This window comes from Hyperolius riggenbachi, chromosome 1, assembly GCF_040937935.1.
Source record: "Hyperolius riggenbachi isolate aHypRig1 chromosome 1, aHypRig1.pri, whole genome shotgun sequence".
NCBI lineage: Eukaryota > Metazoa > Chordata > Amphibia > Anura > Hyperoliidae > Hyperolius > Hyperolius riggenbachi.
Window position 1 is genome coordinate 679,020,852 of NC_090646.1, and position 21,064 is coordinate 679,041,915.

Below are 21,064 nucleotides of genomic sequence, written 5' to 3' on the forward strand. Positions count from 1 at the left end.
AAATAAGAAAAGGGGATACATGGCAGTGACTGCAAGCCAGATAACTAGATATTAAGGTGTTGGGGAGGTTGTGGACCCTGTGGCCCTCTTAGTCTATTAGCAATCAGTGTGATGGCAGGGGTGGGTGGGAGGGATGGAGGGGCGCACTTTGGTGTCTCAGCCTTGGGTGCTGGAGGACCTTGTCCCAGCTCTGCTTGGTAGTCTTTGACTGTATGCTGCTGGAGCTGTAACTGGCTTACAGCTCTGTGAAACAGTTTCTTCTGTAATGGCAAGCCGTCTTTTACTGTTCTGACTCGGCTATGCTGGCAGTGAGTGTAGATATTACTGAGACAGCTTACTCTGTGTGTGTGACTGACCTGTAATAGTATGGCTCACTCCTTACAGTCTCATCAGACAGCTTAACTCGATCAAATTGACACGAAGAGAGGTCTAAGTGTTTATTTTTCACACTCCAGATCTTGTAAGTGAACAATTCAATAGGTAAAAGGCGATACTTTGACCAGGTACAGAGAGACTTCTGCATACAATCATGTACTGGCATAAAATGGCTCCTCACAGCAGAGTGGGAGGAGTTAAGCATCACAAGTCTAACTACAGGAGCTGAGAAGGGAAAATTATACAGTACAATAAATCTCTGCATTAGCAAACAACGATAATGGACAGTAGGGGGCAGCAGAGTGTCAACACAGATAAATGAAAATAAATCGCAAAGTCGTGGGACATGACACCATCCTTCTCAAAAAACATCCCACATCTATTCCCCACCAAACTTATACAATCTAACATTATAACAAAAACGCAGGACTGCAATTAACGTGGAAAAATAAAGGCCAGAGCAGCCCTTAGTCTTTATTAAAACTTAACAATAGTGCAAAAATTTGGAGAACAAAACAAAAAGGGAGGTATCCGGAGGTACATGTAACACATATTAACAAAACGGGAATCCAGCTCTTAGCACCAGCCCCCAGCCGCGAACTCCGACTCAGGGACAGCTGTATTCCGCCCAAACAGTCTTTTTGAAGCCGTTGACCTTCTTCGGAGGTATACGCACCACGGCGCAACCCCACCTCTCAGTTCTTAACCCCCTCTGGATACCGAAACCCCCTCCACCCCGAGCTGGCAGGACACCTTATGCCTGCGCGGCCCACCACATACGCAGTGCTCTCTGAATTCCCTCACTGAGAGCCAGAGTCCACAGGTCTGTACCCACTGCATTAAGATGGACTCCGTCCAACCTCAAAAACCTGGACGTGTCCACCTCTAAATCTGAGTAACGCACGGCCACTCCACCATTACTCACTACAAAACGCGAAACCTCCTTGTTCAATTTTATCCGTGCCCTTTTTAATCCTATCCACCGATCTCGCCTGCCTCCACCTGAGCCGGCCCACCACCTCAGACCAGACCACGATCATATCTGGGAAGCTAGATCTAAGCCTCAAAAAATCGAATTTTATATCCCTGGCAATACGCCGGGTCGATCGTGACGCCAAGTCATTCTCCCCGGCGTGTATAACTAAAATATCAGGTGGGCGATCCAGCCTGGCAAAGCTGTGGACCTCTGGAACCACTCGAGACCACAGCATACCGGGAACCCCGATCCATCGTAAAAGAGCCTGGGCTCGAGACACGCCCAACTGGCGGCCCTCAGACCTCGCTCCTGCCTGCCGAGCTCCCCAGGCAACATACGAATTTGCCAAGGATCCAGACCAGGCAAGGTGAGGCGTCTGAAACACACAATAACAAAAGAAAAACGCATATCAAAAACTGAACCTATTCCCGGCACAATAATCACAAAAGATATGGCCTGACATAAGAAAGAAAGCGAGCTGACTCCCATCTGCCAATACGTTTTATCCAGGTATTATTTAAACCCCACCTTGCCACCTCCGTAGCGGCCCCAATCTGAAAGGAATGGGATGCAAATCTAAGGGGATCAAAACCCAAAAGGCTAAGCAGTTTTCTAAAAACTGCCACAAATTGGAATCGGGACAAGGAGGATCCCCCCTCGTGGCATAAAACGGATAATCCTTGAGTGGATCTAACTTCCAAGAAGGACCTAACTGCCCCCCCCTGGGCAGACAGGGGAACCCTGCAGCGAGAAGAGGGCAACCAACCTGCCTTTTCCTAACTGATTGGTTTTTGACCTGCGAAGGTAAACTACCACCGAATCAGATACCACGGAGACGTCACCTGGTAGCAAACCCCCTTGCTTAACCTTGCTAGCACTGACTAACTCCCCTATCCGGAATGCACCGAAAAAGGCAAGCAAAAATGCAACAGCAAACAGACGAACTTTATGGGAGGACAGACATACATCAGCCAAATGCGCAAACATAGCAGACAAAATTGCAAACGACACAGGACGAGTGTCGCATACTGAAGTACCCGACCTATAGCCCCTCAGAGCTAAACGTACCCGAGAATCTTTTGTAATATCAGGAGCTCCTTGCATTTTAAACAAAAAGGCAAGAGCTGTAAGTTTTTTCGCTAAAGCCGAAGGTGACACACCCTCGGCCCCATTCTGTGCCATGAAATGGAACAAAACGCACAACCGATCCTCCGCCGAGTCACCAACGCCACTGTTCTGCAACATTTCTTTCCACTGGGCCCATACAGCCGTATACGCATTCCAAGTGGAGGACGATACTGACCGCTGCATCCACTCCTCTATCTTCTGAAAGGAATCGTCCACAAGGCCTCCGGGCAGCGAAGGCCCTGTTGCTCGGCTCCTCTTCGAAAAGATCCCACTGGAAACGAGAGAGGGCGTCAGCCACGTCGTTAGTCTGTCTTCACAATAATATGTTTGTCCATGCTGTGCATCTTCCTGGAATGGCTAACACCAGATGACGAAGCAGACGAACAGCAGGGGGGGAGGATGCCGAAACCCGGTTGATGGCCAATACAACACCCAGGTTATCACAATTCAACCTAATCCTCTTGTTGCAGAGACTACCACCCCACAATTCCACAGCCACTATAATGGGAAATAATTCCAATAACAACAGGTTTTTTGTAAAACCTGCCTAAACCCATTCACCTGGCCAAGGTTCTGCACTCCACTGACCTGCTAAGTAGGCCCCGTAGCCGCATGCACCCGAGGCGTCGGTAAACAGATCCAGGTCGAAATTATCAATAATCTCGTCCATCCATACCGAGCGCCAGTTGAAGTCGGCTAAAAAGGACAGCCACATTGTCAAATCCTCCCACATTTCACTGACCATGCGAATACGATGATGAGGAATTGAAACTCCAGCCGTGGCTGCCGCCAGTCGCCTGCAGAAAATGCGCCCCATGGGCATTATTCTACATGCAAAGTTCAGCTTGCCCAATAAAGACTGTAGCGCGCGCAAAGTAATCTTTTTCTTTGCCAGTGCCTCCGTTATCGTGCGTCGCAGATCCGCCACTTTATCGTCTGGTAAGCTACATTCCATGGCGACCGAATCGATCGTAATACCCAAAAATTTGATGGTTGTCTGAGGACCTTCAGTTTTTTCGCTAGCCAGCGGCACACCAAAAGATTCACAAACCTGCTGCATGGTTGCCAAAAGATACCCGCAATGTTGCGAATCCTTGGCACCCAGAAACAAAAAATCATCCAGATAATGAATGACCGACTTCAAACCCGAAACGTCTTTTACGACCCATTCCAGGAACGTACTAAAGGACTCGAAATATTGGCAAGAGATGGAGCAACCCATGGGGAGACACCGATCTACGAAAAAAACTGTTGTCCCAGAAACAACCAAGTAAATGAAAGCTGTCAGGATGTACTGGCAACAAACGGAATGCAGATTCGACATCTGTTTTTGCCAGCAACGCCCCTTGACAACAACGCCTCACCCATTTTACCGCTTCATCGAATGACGTATAAACCACGGATGATTGTCCTGGATCTATACCATCATTGACCGACGCCCCTTTCGGGTATGACAGATGATGTATGAGACGAAAAGCGTTCGGTTCTTTTTTGGGTACTAAGCCCAGTGGGGAAACCACAAGGTCATCCAGCGGAGGTTCCCGAAATGGACCTGCCATGCGCCCCAACGAAACCTCCTTGGTCAATTTTTGAGAGATAACATCAGGGTGCAGGGCCACCGACTTCAGATTGCGATAAGGAGGGGAAGAATTCGGATTACACTCACTGGGGATTACAAACCCGTCGTTAAAACCTCGAAACAAAAAAGCGGCAGCGACCGAATCTGGGTATCTACTTAGGAACCGCTCCATCCCTTGTACCCTCACCGGAGTCATCCCTTTTTCCTGAAGACTCATTGGAACGTCCTTTACCCGCCTTTTAACATTTTGAGGCGGGGTGATTACCATTGCAGGACGAGCACTCATGCTTGAAGCGACACGAGCTCCCGAAACGGCAAGACCCCTCATTGTATTGCCAACACAGCCCCTTTTTTTTTGTGGCCAGCTGTCCAGCGGAACCTGAACCACTGGCCCCACCCTGAAAGGGCTGGCTGCTATGACCCGACGGCATCGTCAATTCCATCCACAGCGTGATGTCTTTTTGATCCCAGCGTATCGCAGGACGCACTGTCTTGCGTTGCCGGAATTGCTCATCGTACAGGAGCCAGGCTATGCCGCCGTAAGCACGATGAGCCTTTCCTATACATTCCAAATAGCAAAATAAAGCGGAGCAACATTCCGGTTGCCGCTCCCCGATCACACTCGCCAAAATGGAAAAAGCTTGTAGCCAATTTTGAAACGTACGCGGAATCAATCGATAACGCCTACATTCCTCCTCCTCCTTCTTACTTTCATCCAGCTTCGCTCTGTCAAGATTGAATTTTTCTAACTGAAGTAAGGAGAAAATCTCTACGTATTCTCCTCTCCATATGCGTTCTTTTACCTCCTGCTTTAAATGAGTCCCTAAAGGGCCCTCAAAACAAAGGTAAACCTCCCCTTTTGCCGCATCCCCCAACCTGACTTGATCACATGCCAGGGTGGAGGGGACACTGCTGGCGGAGCGGGTGACGAAACCGGTGGAAGGCCGGGGCCCGACAATTCAGGATTCACCGACGCCTCGAGAACAGAGGGTAAGGGCGAAGGTAAAACCTGCACCGATGGGATTGTTGCTTGCCCCAAGCGATCGTTGGGTTAACAGGAGATGTGGCAACAGGTGGGGAAACCGGCGCCTGCTTGCTGCCTGGCTTTGGCCGCTTGGCAGGGGGGCTGGAGGGTCCACGTTGGGGCTCCCATTAGGGCGCTGAGCTCTGGGGGAGGCACTCGGACTGAGGCGCTCAGGAGAATGGACCGTCCGAGCCCTCGTGGCCACCCCCGCTGTGACCGAGGCCGGAGCTGCATCCAGCGTACTCAGCTGGCCGGCCACCCACTCGTCGCCGCGCACGGCCGCCTCCTGGCGGATCCGTGCAATCAAAGCCTCCACCTCCATGCCTAAAAAGTTTGCTGCGCAACACGAGGGAGCTTAGAGCTTCCTTTTCTTCCGGCAAACTTAGCCGCCGCTAGCTCCACCCCTGCTATTTAAACCCCTCTTCCTGCCTGTCCCGCCCCTTCCAACTCCTGATTGGCCAGTCCCCACACGTCACTCCGAAGGCTCCCTAGCTTAACCCCTGCCAGGATGGAGGTGAATTTAGCACCATCATGCGTGCCCTCCCCAGGTCCTGCGCCCCCAGTCCGGGCTTTCCTGGAGTGTGGCAGAAGATGATGTCAGAGGGGTGTGGCAGAGGAGATGGGAGTTTCCTATCCTGGGTGTGGCCGAACCAGAAAGAGCCAGGCCAGGCAAGTCATCTCCAACCCCTCCACACACCAACTACAAATCATCATCAGCCCCACATCCAGCGCACCCAAACATGGAAATGGTTGAAGAAACACCCAAATTAAAAATGCAAGATTTCAGAAATGAAATCTATTTTCTAACTTATAATAATAAACAGCAGCTTTTTTTAAGCTGCATGATGACAAATATAAAATATTTTACATTTATTAGAGGAACCCCTCCCTTCCTTTCATATTGCTGGGACAGAGTCCGGCAGACTGGTGGAGGAGATAAAAAACAAAAACAAAACACAGGCTGCTACTGATGATGTCACAGGGGAGGTGATCTCAGCTTTTGTGACATTTCACATAGACGACGCCCCTGTGAGAGAGGGTAGCTGATGACAAACACACCCGTGATCTAAAACCTCCTACTAAGCTCAGAGGTAATGGCTGCCACCTGTATAACCCTAGTTATGCAAAGAGGAGGGTGAGAAGCATACACTGAAACTGCTCATAGGCTTAAAGGTGTGTTTATTTATCTTTGTATGTGTCAGAGGGGTGCAACTAAATATTTTGGATTAAAAAAAATGTTTGGTTTGGGTCCTCTTTAATCCCAGTGGGAGAGCGACCTCATGAGTTACAGTGCAGATCTCACAAGGAAGACGTCCTCTTGCTGCCGTGCTGTGCATGCGCCCCTTGCTTCTTATTTTTGCCGGACTCAGCTGGCCTTGTTTGCTGAAATCTGCTGAAGTCCATGACAAACGGCTTGTCGAGAGGAATCGGTGCAGGAGACTTGGGCGCAGGATACAGCCGGTATATGGCTGATCCTGCTGCTGCACAAGTCCTGGCCGTGTTTATTACTATTCCCCCTCCAGGCCGCCGTGGATGTCGTTGTTGAGAGCTTGTTGAATAGCAAGCCAGAAGGGGATGCATCAACTGCAATGGGACACTTTTAAACACTCTCAGTACCATCTGCATTAGCCATGCTTCCTTGGATGAACAGTGCCGAAGCAAGCTTTCTGCTGCACAAGAGAACACACTGGGCATGCTTAGACCTCATGTGCACTTTTGCATGCCACAATGACCCCAGGATGACTCAGGCTCGTATTTAATAGAAAAGGGAGTAAAAGAACCGGCGAGGAAAAGCGCAAGTGCCATGGGTAGTGTCCAGAGGGGATGAGGGATCAGGTAATATGGTTTTTATATGTTTTAAAAAGTCACGGGTTTGCTTTCATGAAAGTACAGGTATTAGACTGCGTGACATCATCATTGGGGGCGGGGAAACTGACTTTAGCCCCTTACAGGGGTCTCCATAACTACGTCATCTAACTGCTTATGCTCTGTGGCCACAAGTCTATACAGCTTTCTATGCAATTGTGTGAACCTTAACCACTTTGCATCCAGACTTCGTTTCCCACTTATGGACCAGAGCAGTTTTGACAGTTTAGCTAATTCCTTATTTAATCAGAAATAACTTTATCCCTACTTATGACACAGAAATGAAATATATATTGTTTTTTTTTCAAGACAAAATAGGCTTTCATTGTATGCCATTTTTTCCCTTAAACAATTTTGTTTTCTATGAAGTTTAATGAGAAAACATGGAGAAAAAAATAGAAAAAACACATTATTTCTTAGTATTACCAATTCCAGTTTAAAAATAAAAAGTGATACTGTAGATAAAAAACACAAATTGATTATTTTCCTGACTCTCACAATTTATGGGGAAGATATTTTATTCTGAAATAATGCTACAGAATGTATTTTTCACTATGAACTGAGAAAATAAAAGTATTTTTAATGATAAAAATCAATCTCATTAGCTCAGGAAACATTTATTCCCATTCACCAATTAGTGCTGCATCAGATAGTGGCAGAAATGTGCACAGGAGCATGCCCAATCCTGCACAGCACTGCTTCTGCTACAAGACGTATATCTACTGACTCGTGGCTTAGATGAAGTCACAGAGGACATAGATATACTGTACTGTAGTGGTGGATAAAGTGGTTAATACAGGAAACGGAATCTAGATCACTTTTTAAATGTGATACATTTATTTTATGAAATATAAAACATTTGTCATATGATATTTGATTTCAAAAGCAGCTGTGGTGAGATTACACTAATGTATGAAAAGCATTATTTATTCTGCAGCACAACTTATATTGAGCAGTACGAGATAGAAACCCCTTTGTGCACGCTACGTTTGGTAGTGCTGCGTAGTGTGCACTCTTACCTTACGCTCACTCCTTTCATAGTACCGGCTGCTCCTTCTAGTGCGAAATGTGAAGTAGCTTTAATACACTTTGGCTCAAAATGCTGCCGTTCATGCAGCGCATGCTACGTACGGCCTTTCCGTAAGCCTGCCTGAACCACCTTTGACGCCAACAGCAGCGCGGTTCTAGGATACTGGTGGTTCTGGGTTGGGCAATGGTCCTGTGTGCATATAAGTGCCAGGACCATTGCCCAATCCAGAGCCACCAGTATCCTAGTACCGCACTGCTATTGGTGCAGAAGGTGGATCAGGGCTGACTTTTATATAAGAATGTAACCATGTGGTGGGTGGCATGCGGCTGTACGGAGGGTCCTGTACGTTTGCAGCTGGTTGATGTCATCATCATAGTCACTATAAAGTAAAATAAGTTGTTGTTCCAAAGTAAGGTTTATTTATTCCAATAAAAGGATGATAGCCAATGTTTCAGAGCCATCTGGGCTTAATTATCAAAGCCCCGGTAACAAATCAGTGAGTAATGTGCGGTGAATGCAGAATGCATGCAGATGGTAAAGATATTAGCATGATAATCATAAGATTTAAACAGATTTTTCACCTCTTTCCCACCTGAGACATTATTCTCCTTGATAGAGAGGCCCAAGTTGTTCCCGAAAGTTTGACTGCCATCTTTATGTCGGAATGAATTACTCTTCACTTGGAGAGATGACTTATTTTGTGTTACAACCAGAGACATGAGATGGCAGCCAGATGACCACCAGAAGCCAGACTTGCTTTTCTTCACATATTTATGTATGATGCTATGTAAAGAATGCTACGTTTATATTTATTTATGAATTTGTGTATATCAGAAAAATGAATAATGAGCCGGCTTTAGCCCTTTTATCGTGTTAAACCCTTCAGAACATTCATAGACACCCTGGTTAAAGTGTGAGGATATCTGCTGCATGTGGTAACCAGTGGTGTGTATCCTATCAGTGTCCAGCAGAGATCGCAGCATGGGATTCTGGGTAGTAATGTATTTCTAGGGATCATTTCCAGCATCCTTCTGCCTCATGTCAACCTCGCGATTATCCTATTCTTCCATAGAGATAGTCTTTGCTTCGTCATCTTGCGTCTTATCCTGAAATTTGTAGAAAAAGAAAATGGTTATAGTTATAGGTTTGCTGCAATACACACCTACCTGTAAGGAATAAGAGCAGCAGGGGTTAGAGGTAACTAAAACCTTTAATAAAAGACCCTTTAAAAATTAAAGGAGAATTGCAGAGAACAAACACACACACACATACACACATACACACAACTCCCTTCCCCCAGCAGATTACTTTTGCTCAACTGCCATCTGGTGTGATGTCTTCTGCTTCCATATAACATCGGAGTGGTTAATTTTCTATTGTTAGCTATATCCAATTATTTTGTAGAATCAGGAAACAAGGTTCTCATATCTCTTGTGTACACTGACCTCTGCATTCATCAATCAATCAGAAATACCAGCTATGATTTGATATTCCGCAGAGATCTTAAAGTGGTATAAAACCCTGACATAATATTCAATAAAAACATGTTTACCTATTTTTATATGCCATACGGTTATCATATTTGCTTTTGTGCATAAGTATTATTATTCATTTAGAAATTATACGTTCCCAAAGTCCTCTTTTTTGCTCTGAAAGCTGACTTTTATTCATCTTCTAACCCAGCTGTGCCCAACCTACGGCCCGCGGGCCATTTGTAGCCCGCGAGGCCAGTTTATGTGGCCCGCGCGACGGTGTCCTGCAGAGGGAGAGAATCGGGTGGTATTGTTACAGACCGTTATACTAGTATCAGCACTCGGCAAGTAAGTAGTCCCGCGCATACACCCGCGTGTGCTGCGTATTCAGCCCCGGGTAGCGCTGGGATAGTTAGAAAGCCTCTCTCATTGGTTACTGCAGGAACCTTCCTCCAATAGGAATCAGGCCCACACAGGCTCAGCCCCACACAGAGCTGACAGCCTCCTCAGCCCCACACAGAGCTGACAGCCTCCTCAGCCCCACACAGAGCTGAAAGGCCTCCTCCGCCCCACACAGAGCTGACAGCCTTCTCAGCCCCACACAGAGCTGATAGCCTCCTCAGCCCCACACAGAGTTGACAGCCCCCTCAGCCCCACACAGAGCTGACAGCCCCCTCAGCCCCACACAGAGCTGACAGCCCCCTCAGCCCCACACAGAGCTGACAGCCCCCTCAGCCCCACACAGAGCTGACAGAAATTGGTTTCTGAAAAACAGCCGCAAAATTCTCATTAAGAAAATGTGCATCAAATGGTGAGTACAACAATTCTTATATTGTCGTTTTCTTTCCATTTCCAACACCATGTTAAATGTTACTAGAAAAACGCTAAAAGTTTTACATCAAAATTTTGTATGCATGTGTTCCGGCCCTCGAGATTTTTCTTGATTTGAAGTTCGGCCCTCGGGCCAAAAAAGGTTGAGCACAACTGTTCTAACCTAAGCAGAAATGCTTTCTGATTGTCTCACTGTCTGCAGGAGAGCCTAAAGTGTCAGTGAAGGGTTTGTTTACATTTCTCAATTGATACAATTAAACACACGATAACATTATCTCCAGTTCTTATTCCTCCAGCTTTCCCTGCAGAGGAGCTTCTAAGGCCTGTGTTTAACCCTTTGAATGCTGTTCTAGTAAAAAAAAATGCTGGTTGTATATAATATGCTGTAAATAATCTATTAAAGTGGAATGAAACCCAGCATTTCTTGTTTGCTCTAAGTTCAGGTTTTCTATCACATATGTGTTTTCCAGTCCAGTAGTCACTTAGTAAATCAGGCCAGATACTCACTTTAGAGCGTTTCTTCCGAATCCACATAGCAAACTGGATAACAGCAAGAGCCACGGCCAGAAGCAGCAGGAATGGTATCAAAATCCAAAGTAACAGTGGTCTGCATAACAAGAAGACACAAGATAGAGGCTGCACATTAGAAAATACTATCTATCTACTTATAGCCCTATACTTATATAAAGCAGTTGGTTTGCTTTCTTGGTGACTTGATGAGGGCATAGCCTATCACCCCATCCTTCTCAAAAAACATCCCACATCTATTCCCCACCTAACTTATACAATCTAACATTATAACAAAAACGCAGGACTGCAATTAACGTGGAAAAATAAAGGCCAGAACAGCCGTTAGTCTTTATTAAAACTTAACAATAGTGCAAAAATTTAGAGAACAAAACAAAAGGGGAGGTATCCGGAGGTACATGTAACACATATTAACAAAACGGGAATCCAGCTCTTAGCACCGGCCCCCAGCCGTGAACTCCGACTCAGGGACAGCTGTATTCCGCCCAGTCTTTTTGAAGCCGTTGACCTCCTTCGGAGGTATACGCACCACGGCGCAACCTCACCTCTCAGTTCTTAACCCCCTCCGGATACAGAAACCCCCTCCACCCCGAGCTGGCAGGACACCTCATACCTGCGCGGCCCACCACATACGCAAAGCTCTCTGAATTCCCTCACTGAGAGCCAGAGTCCACAGGTCTGTACCCACTGCATTAAGATGGACTCCGTCCAACCTCAAAAACCTGGACGTGTCCACCTCTAAATCTGAGTGACGCACGGCCACTCCACCATTACGCACTACAAAACGCGAAACCTCCCTGTTCAATTTTATCCGTGCCCTGTTAATCCTATCTACCGATCTCGCCTGCCTCCACCTGAGCCGGCCCACCACCTCAGACCAGACCACGATCATATCTGGGAAGCTAGACCTAAGCCTCAAAAAATCAAATTTTATATCCCTGGCAATACGCCGGGTCGATCGTGACGCCAAGTCATTCCCCCCGGCGTGTATAACTAAAATATCAGGTGGGCGATCCAGCCTGGCAAAGCTGTGGACCTCTGGAACCACTCGAGACCACAGCATACCGGGAACCCCGATCCATCGTAAAAGAGCCTGGGCTCGAGACACGCCCAACTGGCGGCCCTCAGGCCTCGCTCCTGCCCGCCGAGCTCCCCAGGCAACGTACGAATGGCCAAGGATCCAGACCAGGCAAGGTGAGGCGCCTGAAACACATAATAACAAAGAAAAACGCATATCAAAAACTGAACCTGTACCCGGCACAATAATCACAAAAGATGTGGCCTGACATAAGAGAGAAAGCGAGCTGACTCCCAACTGCCAATACGTTTTATCCAGGTATTATTTAAACCCCACCTTGCCGCCTCCGTAGCGGCCCCAATCCGAAAGGAATGAAATGCAAAGCTAAGGGGATCAAAACCCAGAAGGCCAAGCAGTTTTCTAAAAACTGCCACAAATTGGAATCGGGACAAGGAGGATCCCCCCTCGTGGCACAAAAAGGATAATCCTTGAGTGGATCTAACTTCCAAGAAGGACCTAACTGCTCCCACCGGGCAGACAGGGGAACCCTGCAGCGAGAAGAGGGTAACCAACCTGCCTTTTCCTAACTGATTGGTTTTTGACCTGCGAAGGTAAACTACCACTGAATCAGATACCACGGAGACGTCACCTGGTAGCAAACCCCCTTGCTTAACCTTGCTAGCACTGACTAACTCCCCTATCCGGAATGCACCGAAAAAGGCAAGCGAAAATGCAACAGCAAACAGACGAACTTCATAGGAGGACAGACATACATCAGCCAAATGCGCAAACATAGCAGACAAAATTGCAAACGACACAGGACGACGCGTGTCGCATACTGAAGTACCCGACCTATAGCCCATCAGAGCTAAACGTACCCGAGAATCTTTTGTAATATCAGGAGCTCCTTGCATTTTAAACAAAAAGGCAAGAGCTGTAAGTTTTTTCGCTAAAGCCGAAGGTGACACACCCTCTGCCCCATTCTGTGCCATGAAATGGAACAAAACGCACAACCGATCCTCCGCCGAGTCACCAACGCCACTGTTCTGCAACATTTATTTCCACTGGGCCCATACAGCCATATACGCATTCCAAGTGGAGGACGATACCGACCGCTGCATCCACTCCTCTATCTTCCGAAAGGAATCGTCCACAAGGCCTCCGGGCAGCGAAGGCCCTGTTGCTCGGCTCCCGGGGCTTCTCTTCGAAAACTATCCCACTGGAAACGAGAGAGGGCGTCAGCATGGACAAACATATTATTGCGAAGACAGACTAACACCAGATGACGAAGCAGACGAACAGCAGGGGGGGGGGGGGGGGGTGGATGCCGAAACCCGGTTGATGGCCAATACAACACCCAGGTTATCACGATTCAACCTAATCCTCTTGTTGCGGAGACTACCACCCCACAATTCTACAGCCACTATAATGGGAAATAATTCCAATAACAACAGGGTTTTTGTAAAACCTGCCTGAACCCATTCACCTGGCCAAGGTTCTGCACTCCACTGACCCGCTAAGTAGGCCCCGTAGCCGCATGCACCCGAGGCATCGGTAAACAGATCCAGGTCGAAATTATCAATAATCTCGTCCATCCATACCGAGCGCCTGTTGAAGTCGGCTAAAAAGGACAGCCACATTGTCAAATCCTCCCACATTTCACTGACCATGCAAATACGATGATGATGAATTGAAACTCCAGCCGTGGCTGCCGCCAGTCACCTGCAGAAAATGCGCCCCATGGGCATTATTCTACATGCAAAGTTCAGCTTGCCCAATAAAGACTGTAGCGCGCGCAAAGTAATCTTTTTCTTTGCCAGTGCCTCCGTTATCGTGCGTCGCAGATCCGCCACTTTATCGTCTGGTAAGTGACATTCCATGGCGACCGAATCGATCGTAATACACAAAAATTTGATGGTTGTCTGAGGACCTTCAGTTTTTTCGCTAGCTAGCGGAACACCAAAAGATTCACAAACCTGCTGCATGGTTGCCAAAAGATACCCGCAATGTTGCGAATCCTTGGCACCCAGGAACAAAAAATCATCCAGATAATGAATGACTGACTTCAAACCCGAAACGTCTTTTACGACCCATTCCAGGAACGTACTAAAGGACTCGAAATATTGGCAAGAGATGGAGCAACCCATGGGGAGACACTGATCTACGAAAAAACTGTCGTCCCAGAAACAACCAAGTAAACGAAAGATGTCAGGATGTACTGGCAACAAACGGAATGCAGATTCGACATCCGTTTTTGCCAGCAACGCCCCTTGACCACAACGCCTCACCCATTTTACCGCTTCATCGAATGACTTATAAACCACGGATGATTGTCCTGGATCTATACCATCATTGACCGACGCCCCTTTCAGGTATGACAGATGATGTATGAGACCAAAAGCGTTCGGTTCTTTTTTGGGTACTAAGCCCAGTGGGGAAACCACAAGGTCATCCAGCGGAGGTTCCCAAAATGGACCTGCCATGCGCCCCAACGAAACCTCCTTGGTCAATTTTTGAGAGATAACATCAGGATGCAGGGCCACCGACTTCAGATTGCGATAAGGAGGGGAAGAAGTCGGATTACACTCACTGGGGATTACAAACCCGTCGTTAAAACCTCGAAACAAAAAAGCGGCAGCGACCGAATCTGGGTATCTACTTAGGAACCGCTCCATCCCTTGTACCCTCACCGGAGTCATCCCTTTTTCCTGAAGACTCATTGGAACGTCATTGGAACGCCTACGTTCCTCCTCCTTTTTACTTTCATCCGGCTTCGCTCTGTCAAGATTGAATTTTTCTAACTGAAGTAAGGAGAAAATCTCTACGTATTCTCCTCTCCATATGCGTTCTTTTACCTCCTGCTTTAAATGAGTCCCTAAAGGGCCCTCAAAACAAAGGTAAACCTCCCCTTTTGCCGCATCCCCCAACCTGACTTGATCACATGCCAGGGTGGGAGGGGACACTGCTGGCGGAGCGGGTGACGAAACCGGTGGAAGGCCGGGGCCTGACAAGTCCGGATTCACCGCCGCCGCGGGAACAGGGGGTAAGGGCGAAGGTAAAACCTGCGCCGACGGGATTGTTGCTTGCCCCGGGGTACCCACCTAAGCGATCGTTGGGAGTAACAGGAGGTGTGGCAACAGGTGGGGAAACCGGCGGAACTTGCAAAACGTTGCGTAAGCCCAACAACAAAGAATTCGCCAAAGCAGAAGCAGGTAAGGCAGATGCAGCAACAGGCACAGCATTTAAAGGCACAATATCATTGTTACCCCTAACCGCACCGCCCACCCCAGCCCTCCCATAATAAGAAACCCCAGTCTCACCTGGCTGCACCGGGTTTGAGCCCAGGTCAGCCGCAGCACCAGATCCATCCTGAAGGCCATCATCCGACACTTCACCCTCCGAGGAGGAGCCCGAGCTCTGCCTGGGGGAAACCCCGGCAACTCCTCGAGGAGGGCTTCTTTGCTCTTCACCCCTGAGCTGGGGCCTTTTTCCTTTCTGGTGCGCTCTTTGGCCGGCAGAAGAGGGGGAAGTAAGGGGGGGAGCCAGCCCAGGGGACTGGGCAGCCGTCATGCCAGCAGAGAAGGACTGCATGGCCTGGCTAGACGTCGAGGCACGCACCTCCGTGGTAGCTGCCGTGACAGGCCCGGGCGGGCCTGAAGAAGGAGGTCCCTGGAGCTGACCCGGCCTCCCGGATTTGCCCGCCGTCTTGTCGCGGGCGCAGGCACCCGCCCTGGAATCACTCCGGCGCTGAGCAGGCCTGGTCCCCTTGCGGGGAACCGCCGCTGTGGCGGGAACAGAAGGCGCCGGCGGTGCGGGTGGGGAAGGCTTTTTCCGTGCACCACCGGTAGAGCTCCGCAGATGCTGGGGATTCCTCCCAGCCGCCTGCTTGCTGCCTGGCTTTGGCCGCTTGGCAGGGGGGGCTGGAGGGTCCACGTTGGGGCTCCCATTAGGGCGCTGAGCTCTGGGGGAGGCACTCGGACTGAGGCGCTCAGGAGGACTGACCGTCCGAGCCCTCGTGGCCACCCCCGCTGTGACCGAGGCCGGAGCTGCATCCAGCGTACTCAGCTGGCCGGCCACCCACTCGTCGCCGCGCACGGCCGCCTCCTGGCGGATCCGTGCAATCAAAGCCTCCACCTCCATGCCTAAAAAGTTCGCTGCGCAACACGAGGGAGCTTAGAGCTTCCTTTTCTTCCGGCGAACCTTGCCGCCGCTAGCTCCGCCCCTGCTATTTAAACCCCTCTTCCTGCCTGTCCCGCCCCTTCCAACTCCTGATTGGCCAGTCCCCACACGTCACCCCGAAGGCTCCTTAGCTTAACCCCTGCCAGGATGGAGGCGAATTTAGCCCCATCATGCGTGCCCTTCCCAGGTCCTGCGCCCCCAGTCCGGGCTTTCCTGGAGTGTGGCAGAAGATGATGTCAGAGGGGTGTGGCAGAGGAGATGGGAGTTTCCTATCCTGGGTGTGGCTGAACCAGAAAGAGCCAGGCCAGGCAAGTCATCTCCAACCCCTCCACACACCAGCTACAAATCATCATCTGCCCCACATCCAGCGCACCCAAACATGGAGATGGTTAAAGAAACACTATTCATAACCATGTGACTATTCATAAAATGACAGTGTACAATTAATGTCTAAGTAGCTGTGTAAGCATTTTACCACTTTTCATGTTAAATATCACATGAGAGGTAAAAGCTGTAATTTGTTGTGTGTAGATTTTAGCTGCATTGGAACAAATCACTAGCAAAGAGGAGTCTGTACTTCATGAGAAATGTGGCACAGTCAGTGTTGGTCTCTGCATGTAAGACTACAGAGAATTGTTCTTTGAAAGCAAAACATCTTCAGCATGAAAATCCTGCATTTGGTATCAGGTTTCACACACAATTACAAATGTTTATACTGCACATAACAAGATATATTTCCTCTGCTCTCTGTGCATTAATCTCGACAGACACAAGCAGCTGCAATTTAAGCTTGTAAGACATTTCATCTGCTAAAGATATAAAGTACACACAGGGGTAACAGTTGTAGGAAAAGGCACACCCCCCCCCCCCCCCCCCCCCAATGATTCAATGGTCCATCACCATGGCCTGTAACCCTCCATGGGTGAATTGTGAAAACATTAAAGGAAGAGATAAGCAGCGAAAGCAGGCCCAGATTTACATCACAGGAGCCTATAGGCACAGATGTATTGGCACCATAAACTTTGCCATCCATGAACCTACAAAGACCTGCCGAACTGCACCACAACACTTGGCTGTCCCAGCTGTCACTTCTCCCTGACTTCCCTTGCTGAGATCTTGTCAGTGGAATGCCAAGAGCTGGATGAGTGAGCTATCGTTTACATTCTTCTCAAGACCCTGCATAGAGAAGGAGGTAGGGAGGCAGTCAGGGAGGGGAATCAGCTGCCTTTCCATCATCAAGGGCCTGTAGGCATGTGCCTATAGTGCCTTATAGTATGGTATTCCAATATCAGTTTAAAAAAAAAAAACATTTTAACTTACTTGAAAAAAGTACCCGTTCAGGACTTTTTTTAAGCTCCGCTTAGCGCAGGAAGCAGATTCTAATGTTAAAAATAGGATCCTCCACTTGTTAATAAAAAACGGATCTGCAGCAGAATGCCAAGCAGAACATAGAGTCTGAACTTGGCACATTTAACCGGACCAGACGGTAAAAAATGTATGCCATGAAAGCCTATGAGAATGGACACTGTTCACACTAGGCTAGTTGCCACATCTGCTTCACCCATTTGGAGCACCGCTGTGATGTAAAATGTACGTGTCCCGTTCCTCCTATGCAGCCTAGTTGCCGGCAGAAGCATGGGGATCTCCATTGGGCTGCAAAATACCAATGGGAATCCTCAGCTACAGGGAGAATTCTCATTGGTTCATGTGGACCAATGAACATTTTCCCTGTTGCTAGAGAGAATTGGGCTAATGCAGCTGAATATAGATGGATCGAGCGGCAGCGGGACAGGTGAGCGGCGATGCACATGGGCCAACATGATCGATGCAGAACATGTGACCCGGGTGGACGAGTATCCATTGTTGCAAGCAGATGCAAAATAAATGGGAATGCATCTGCCTAGGAGATGCTTTTCCGTTTTGCATCCACTGTAGTGTGAACCGCTCCTTAAAGCGGAATGAAACCCACCATTTCTTCTTTGCTCTAAAAAATTATTTACAGCATTTCGCCAGAAATGCACCTTTAGCTTTACCATGTGTACACATTTTTCAAGCATTTATTGATCCTACAGCTATCTGTTTTTTGCCACACAGCCGGAGTATTCACATTCTTATTTTTCAGTATAAAATGTATCTTTATTTTGTGGACCACCCACCCCAATCCTTTCCAATCCTATGTTGGACTATGTCCAACATTGCCATTTCCCCCATAGCATACAATATCGTATATAGTCTGATAAAGGAAAAATGACTGCTGCTAGATGGCGCTGTTGCCGATAAAGTCCAGCACAGCATCAGATCTTCTTCTGATCAAAGGGGTGGGCTATATATGATAATGTGATCACTGCCGGGCCCATGTGATGCCGCTGTGCCTGCCATTTCCCCCGCTGCATTTTTGAGCAATGTGTAATAATGAAATTATGTTGGTGTTCATGCAAGGGGTGGAGCTTAGCTGCACAAGCTTCTGCTGGCCCTGCCACTGATGCAGAGCCTCTGGTTCCCTGCGTCCTGGTCCTTTTCCCCAATCGTCCACATCCCCCCAGCCACCTGGAAAAACGGGACCTGGGGAGACGTTAGTGATCAGGAAAAAAAAGATTAAAACCGGTTAAATGATCATTCAACTTGTCCTGTAGTGCCAAAGTGTTTTATTTCTGAAATTTTTAATTTTAAATCTGACAACTTCTGTTTTTCACTTTATGCTTTAGAGAAGCACTTTATTGACATATAGAAACATTTATTGAAATGGTCAAGATACCCACTTTTACGTTTATTACCCTGGTTTCCGCATCACAAACCTTCCTATATCTATGTAATACTGTATACTGGTATGTAGGCCCACCTTACCAGTGATGTCACAGCCTAAGCTGTTTAGCTATGCAGAATATTTCTCCCAGAGCCTTCTGGTAGACCAGGTGATGTTTCTAGTGGCTTTGGAACACTACATATACAAACATTCCATAGAGGTGCACTGTTCAGAAAAAGTACACATACCAGGTAAAAAAAGGGGTGGGGGGCACTTATAGGGACCTATTTTAGAAAAACAAGGGGTTGATATACATATTTGGAGTAATTATTTTTAGGCATGTTTATATATATGTCATGGAGAAAGAAGGTGTAGAAACGCTGGCACTGCAGTAAATCCTCTGGAAGGGATGGGAGGAGGGGGAAGGAGGCGGCACTGTCACACACTAACGGGCATGGGTGGTGTGAATCCTCAGCGTGCTCAGGCAAAGTAATGTCTGTATGTAGGAAGGAGAAGAGAAGCGCCGGCACTGCTGTCATTCACTTTTATTCATAACTTCAGCGTTTAGACACACATGTTAAAAAACTTGCATATGAGTATAAAAGAAGCACATACCCAAGGTGGAGGTGGATGAAGTGTGGCGGGTGCGGAGGGAGAGGAGCCTTAAGGCCGTTTCACGCTATACGCTTCTACGGAGGCTGCCTTCGTAGAAGCGCATAGCGCGAAATGGCCGTAAGGCTCCTCTCCCTCTGCACCAACTGCATTCATCCACCTCCACCTTGGGTATGTGCTTCTTGGGTATGTGCGTATGTGCGTCGGGTGAGCAGGCGGCGGTCGCGCGCGGCGGTGGGTGGTGTGTGTTTGCGCGTGGCGGGTTAGCGGGGACGGACGCGGCGGTGGGAGGTGGGCACACGCGCGTGCCCAGAAACACAGACCTAGAGCCCGTTTTTAAACGGGCTTAGGTCTACTAGTATATATATATATAGCAGACATCTAAACTCTCACAGATGTGCCAAGCCCCAGCTCCTGATGAGTCCTTGTGACAAAACATGCTGGGCGGGGCTTAGGCACGGAAGTGAGGGTCGCAACAAGATACATTAGGCGTGGGCACACGGAACGGCGTCCCGACTGGGAGCGGTGACTGCAGCGCGCACGGATACCCTTCTGAGCACGAGAGGGGACACAAAACAGCAGCCGGAGCCCAGCCTAATGGGAGAGAGCCGGTCCCAAAACTCTACGTCCTTTTACATGTCAACCCATTGTAAGTGCAATAGCTTTTCATAATCTAATAAACACATACGGTTTTACACTATGTGGAGTTTTTCTCCCTTTGAGGAATACTTCTGTGATGCATGGTGGCAAGTATGTGAGTAACTGACCCCTAGCAAGTGGATGATCCAGAGGAGGTGGGTGACAGCCCTAAGTGTCCCGATGTGGGACCTGGCCTAGTATAGGTCCTACCGTCTGGTGAGTCTGGTCCCTTGTGGTGTGGTGGTGGATTTCTTAGTGAAGAGATCACAGACGTCAGACTGTTACCATACAACCACAGGGAAATAAAAATTGGGACTCCTACTTGCACCTATTGCATATAAACAGAGGTCCTGGTTGTGCAGGCGCTACCTTCTCTAAAAAGAAAAATTCACCTGTTGATTTTCAAAGGGAAAATTTAAATTGCTGCCATTTTTACACTGTTAATAGCAGATGCCTCAAACCTGGTATAGTTGGTCATTGGGTGACTGGGATTCAAATGCCGCAGAGGGGCGGAGTCACAAACAGCCAATCTGATTTGTTTAATTTCAATGGGAATATACAAATTATTGATGCCAAAGACCCCAAAGCTCACATACTTGGTCATTAAGTGTTTGTGTGTTAGGGTTAGAAAAAGTGGGCAGAGCCAACACCAGCCAAATACATACCTGGGCAATTCCGGGTCATCAGCTAGTATCTATCTATCTATCTATCTATATCTTATGTAATAAAAGCTAAGTGTCCCTGCGTCGTCCTGACCCTGTGTTTGTGAGTTTGTGCTACCGTACGGACAGCTGTTGTGACAGGAGGATGGGGCCAGGGAGCGGGCGGGAGTGTGGGCAGCAGACAGGTGTGCGCGTGATTAACAGGGTTAGCGCACATGCACACTAACATGCGGCGGCTGTGAGAGAGAGAGACCTAAATCCAGTTTTTAAACGGGCTTAGGTCTACTAGTATATATATATATATATTTGGATGTTACGCCCTTCTTTAACTCTAACCCCCATAAAATGTAGCCGTTACTGAAGTTAATTCCTGGAGTCAGCAGGTTTTAGATGTTCCTAGTG

General features: G+C 48.1%; 1 protein-coding gene across 5 annotated transcripts in view; it reads right to left on the reverse strand.

Annotated features, from left to right (window-relative positions):
• Positions 1-7,600: 7,600 nt before the first annotated feature.
• LOC137561290 (zona pellucida sperm-binding protein 3 receptor-like) overlaps positions 7,601-21,064 on the reverse strand; it is a 58,799-nt gene continuing 45,335 nt past the window's right edge. For 2 of the 5 annotated variants that reach the window (XM_068272563.1, XM_068272587.1), the window contains 2 exons: positions 10,789-10,888; positions 7,601-9,084 (listed from right to left, as the gene is read on the reverse strand). In XM_068272563.1, the coding sequence (XP_068128664.1) occupies positions 9,037-9,084; positions 10,789-10,888 (148 nt within the window). In that variant the 3' untranslated portion in view covers positions 7,601-9,036. The remainder of the gene's footprint in view (positions 9,085-10,788; positions 10,889-21,064) is intronic. The other 3 variants (XM_068272555.1, XM_068272572.1, XM_068272581.1) reach the window with 3 other exon arrangements.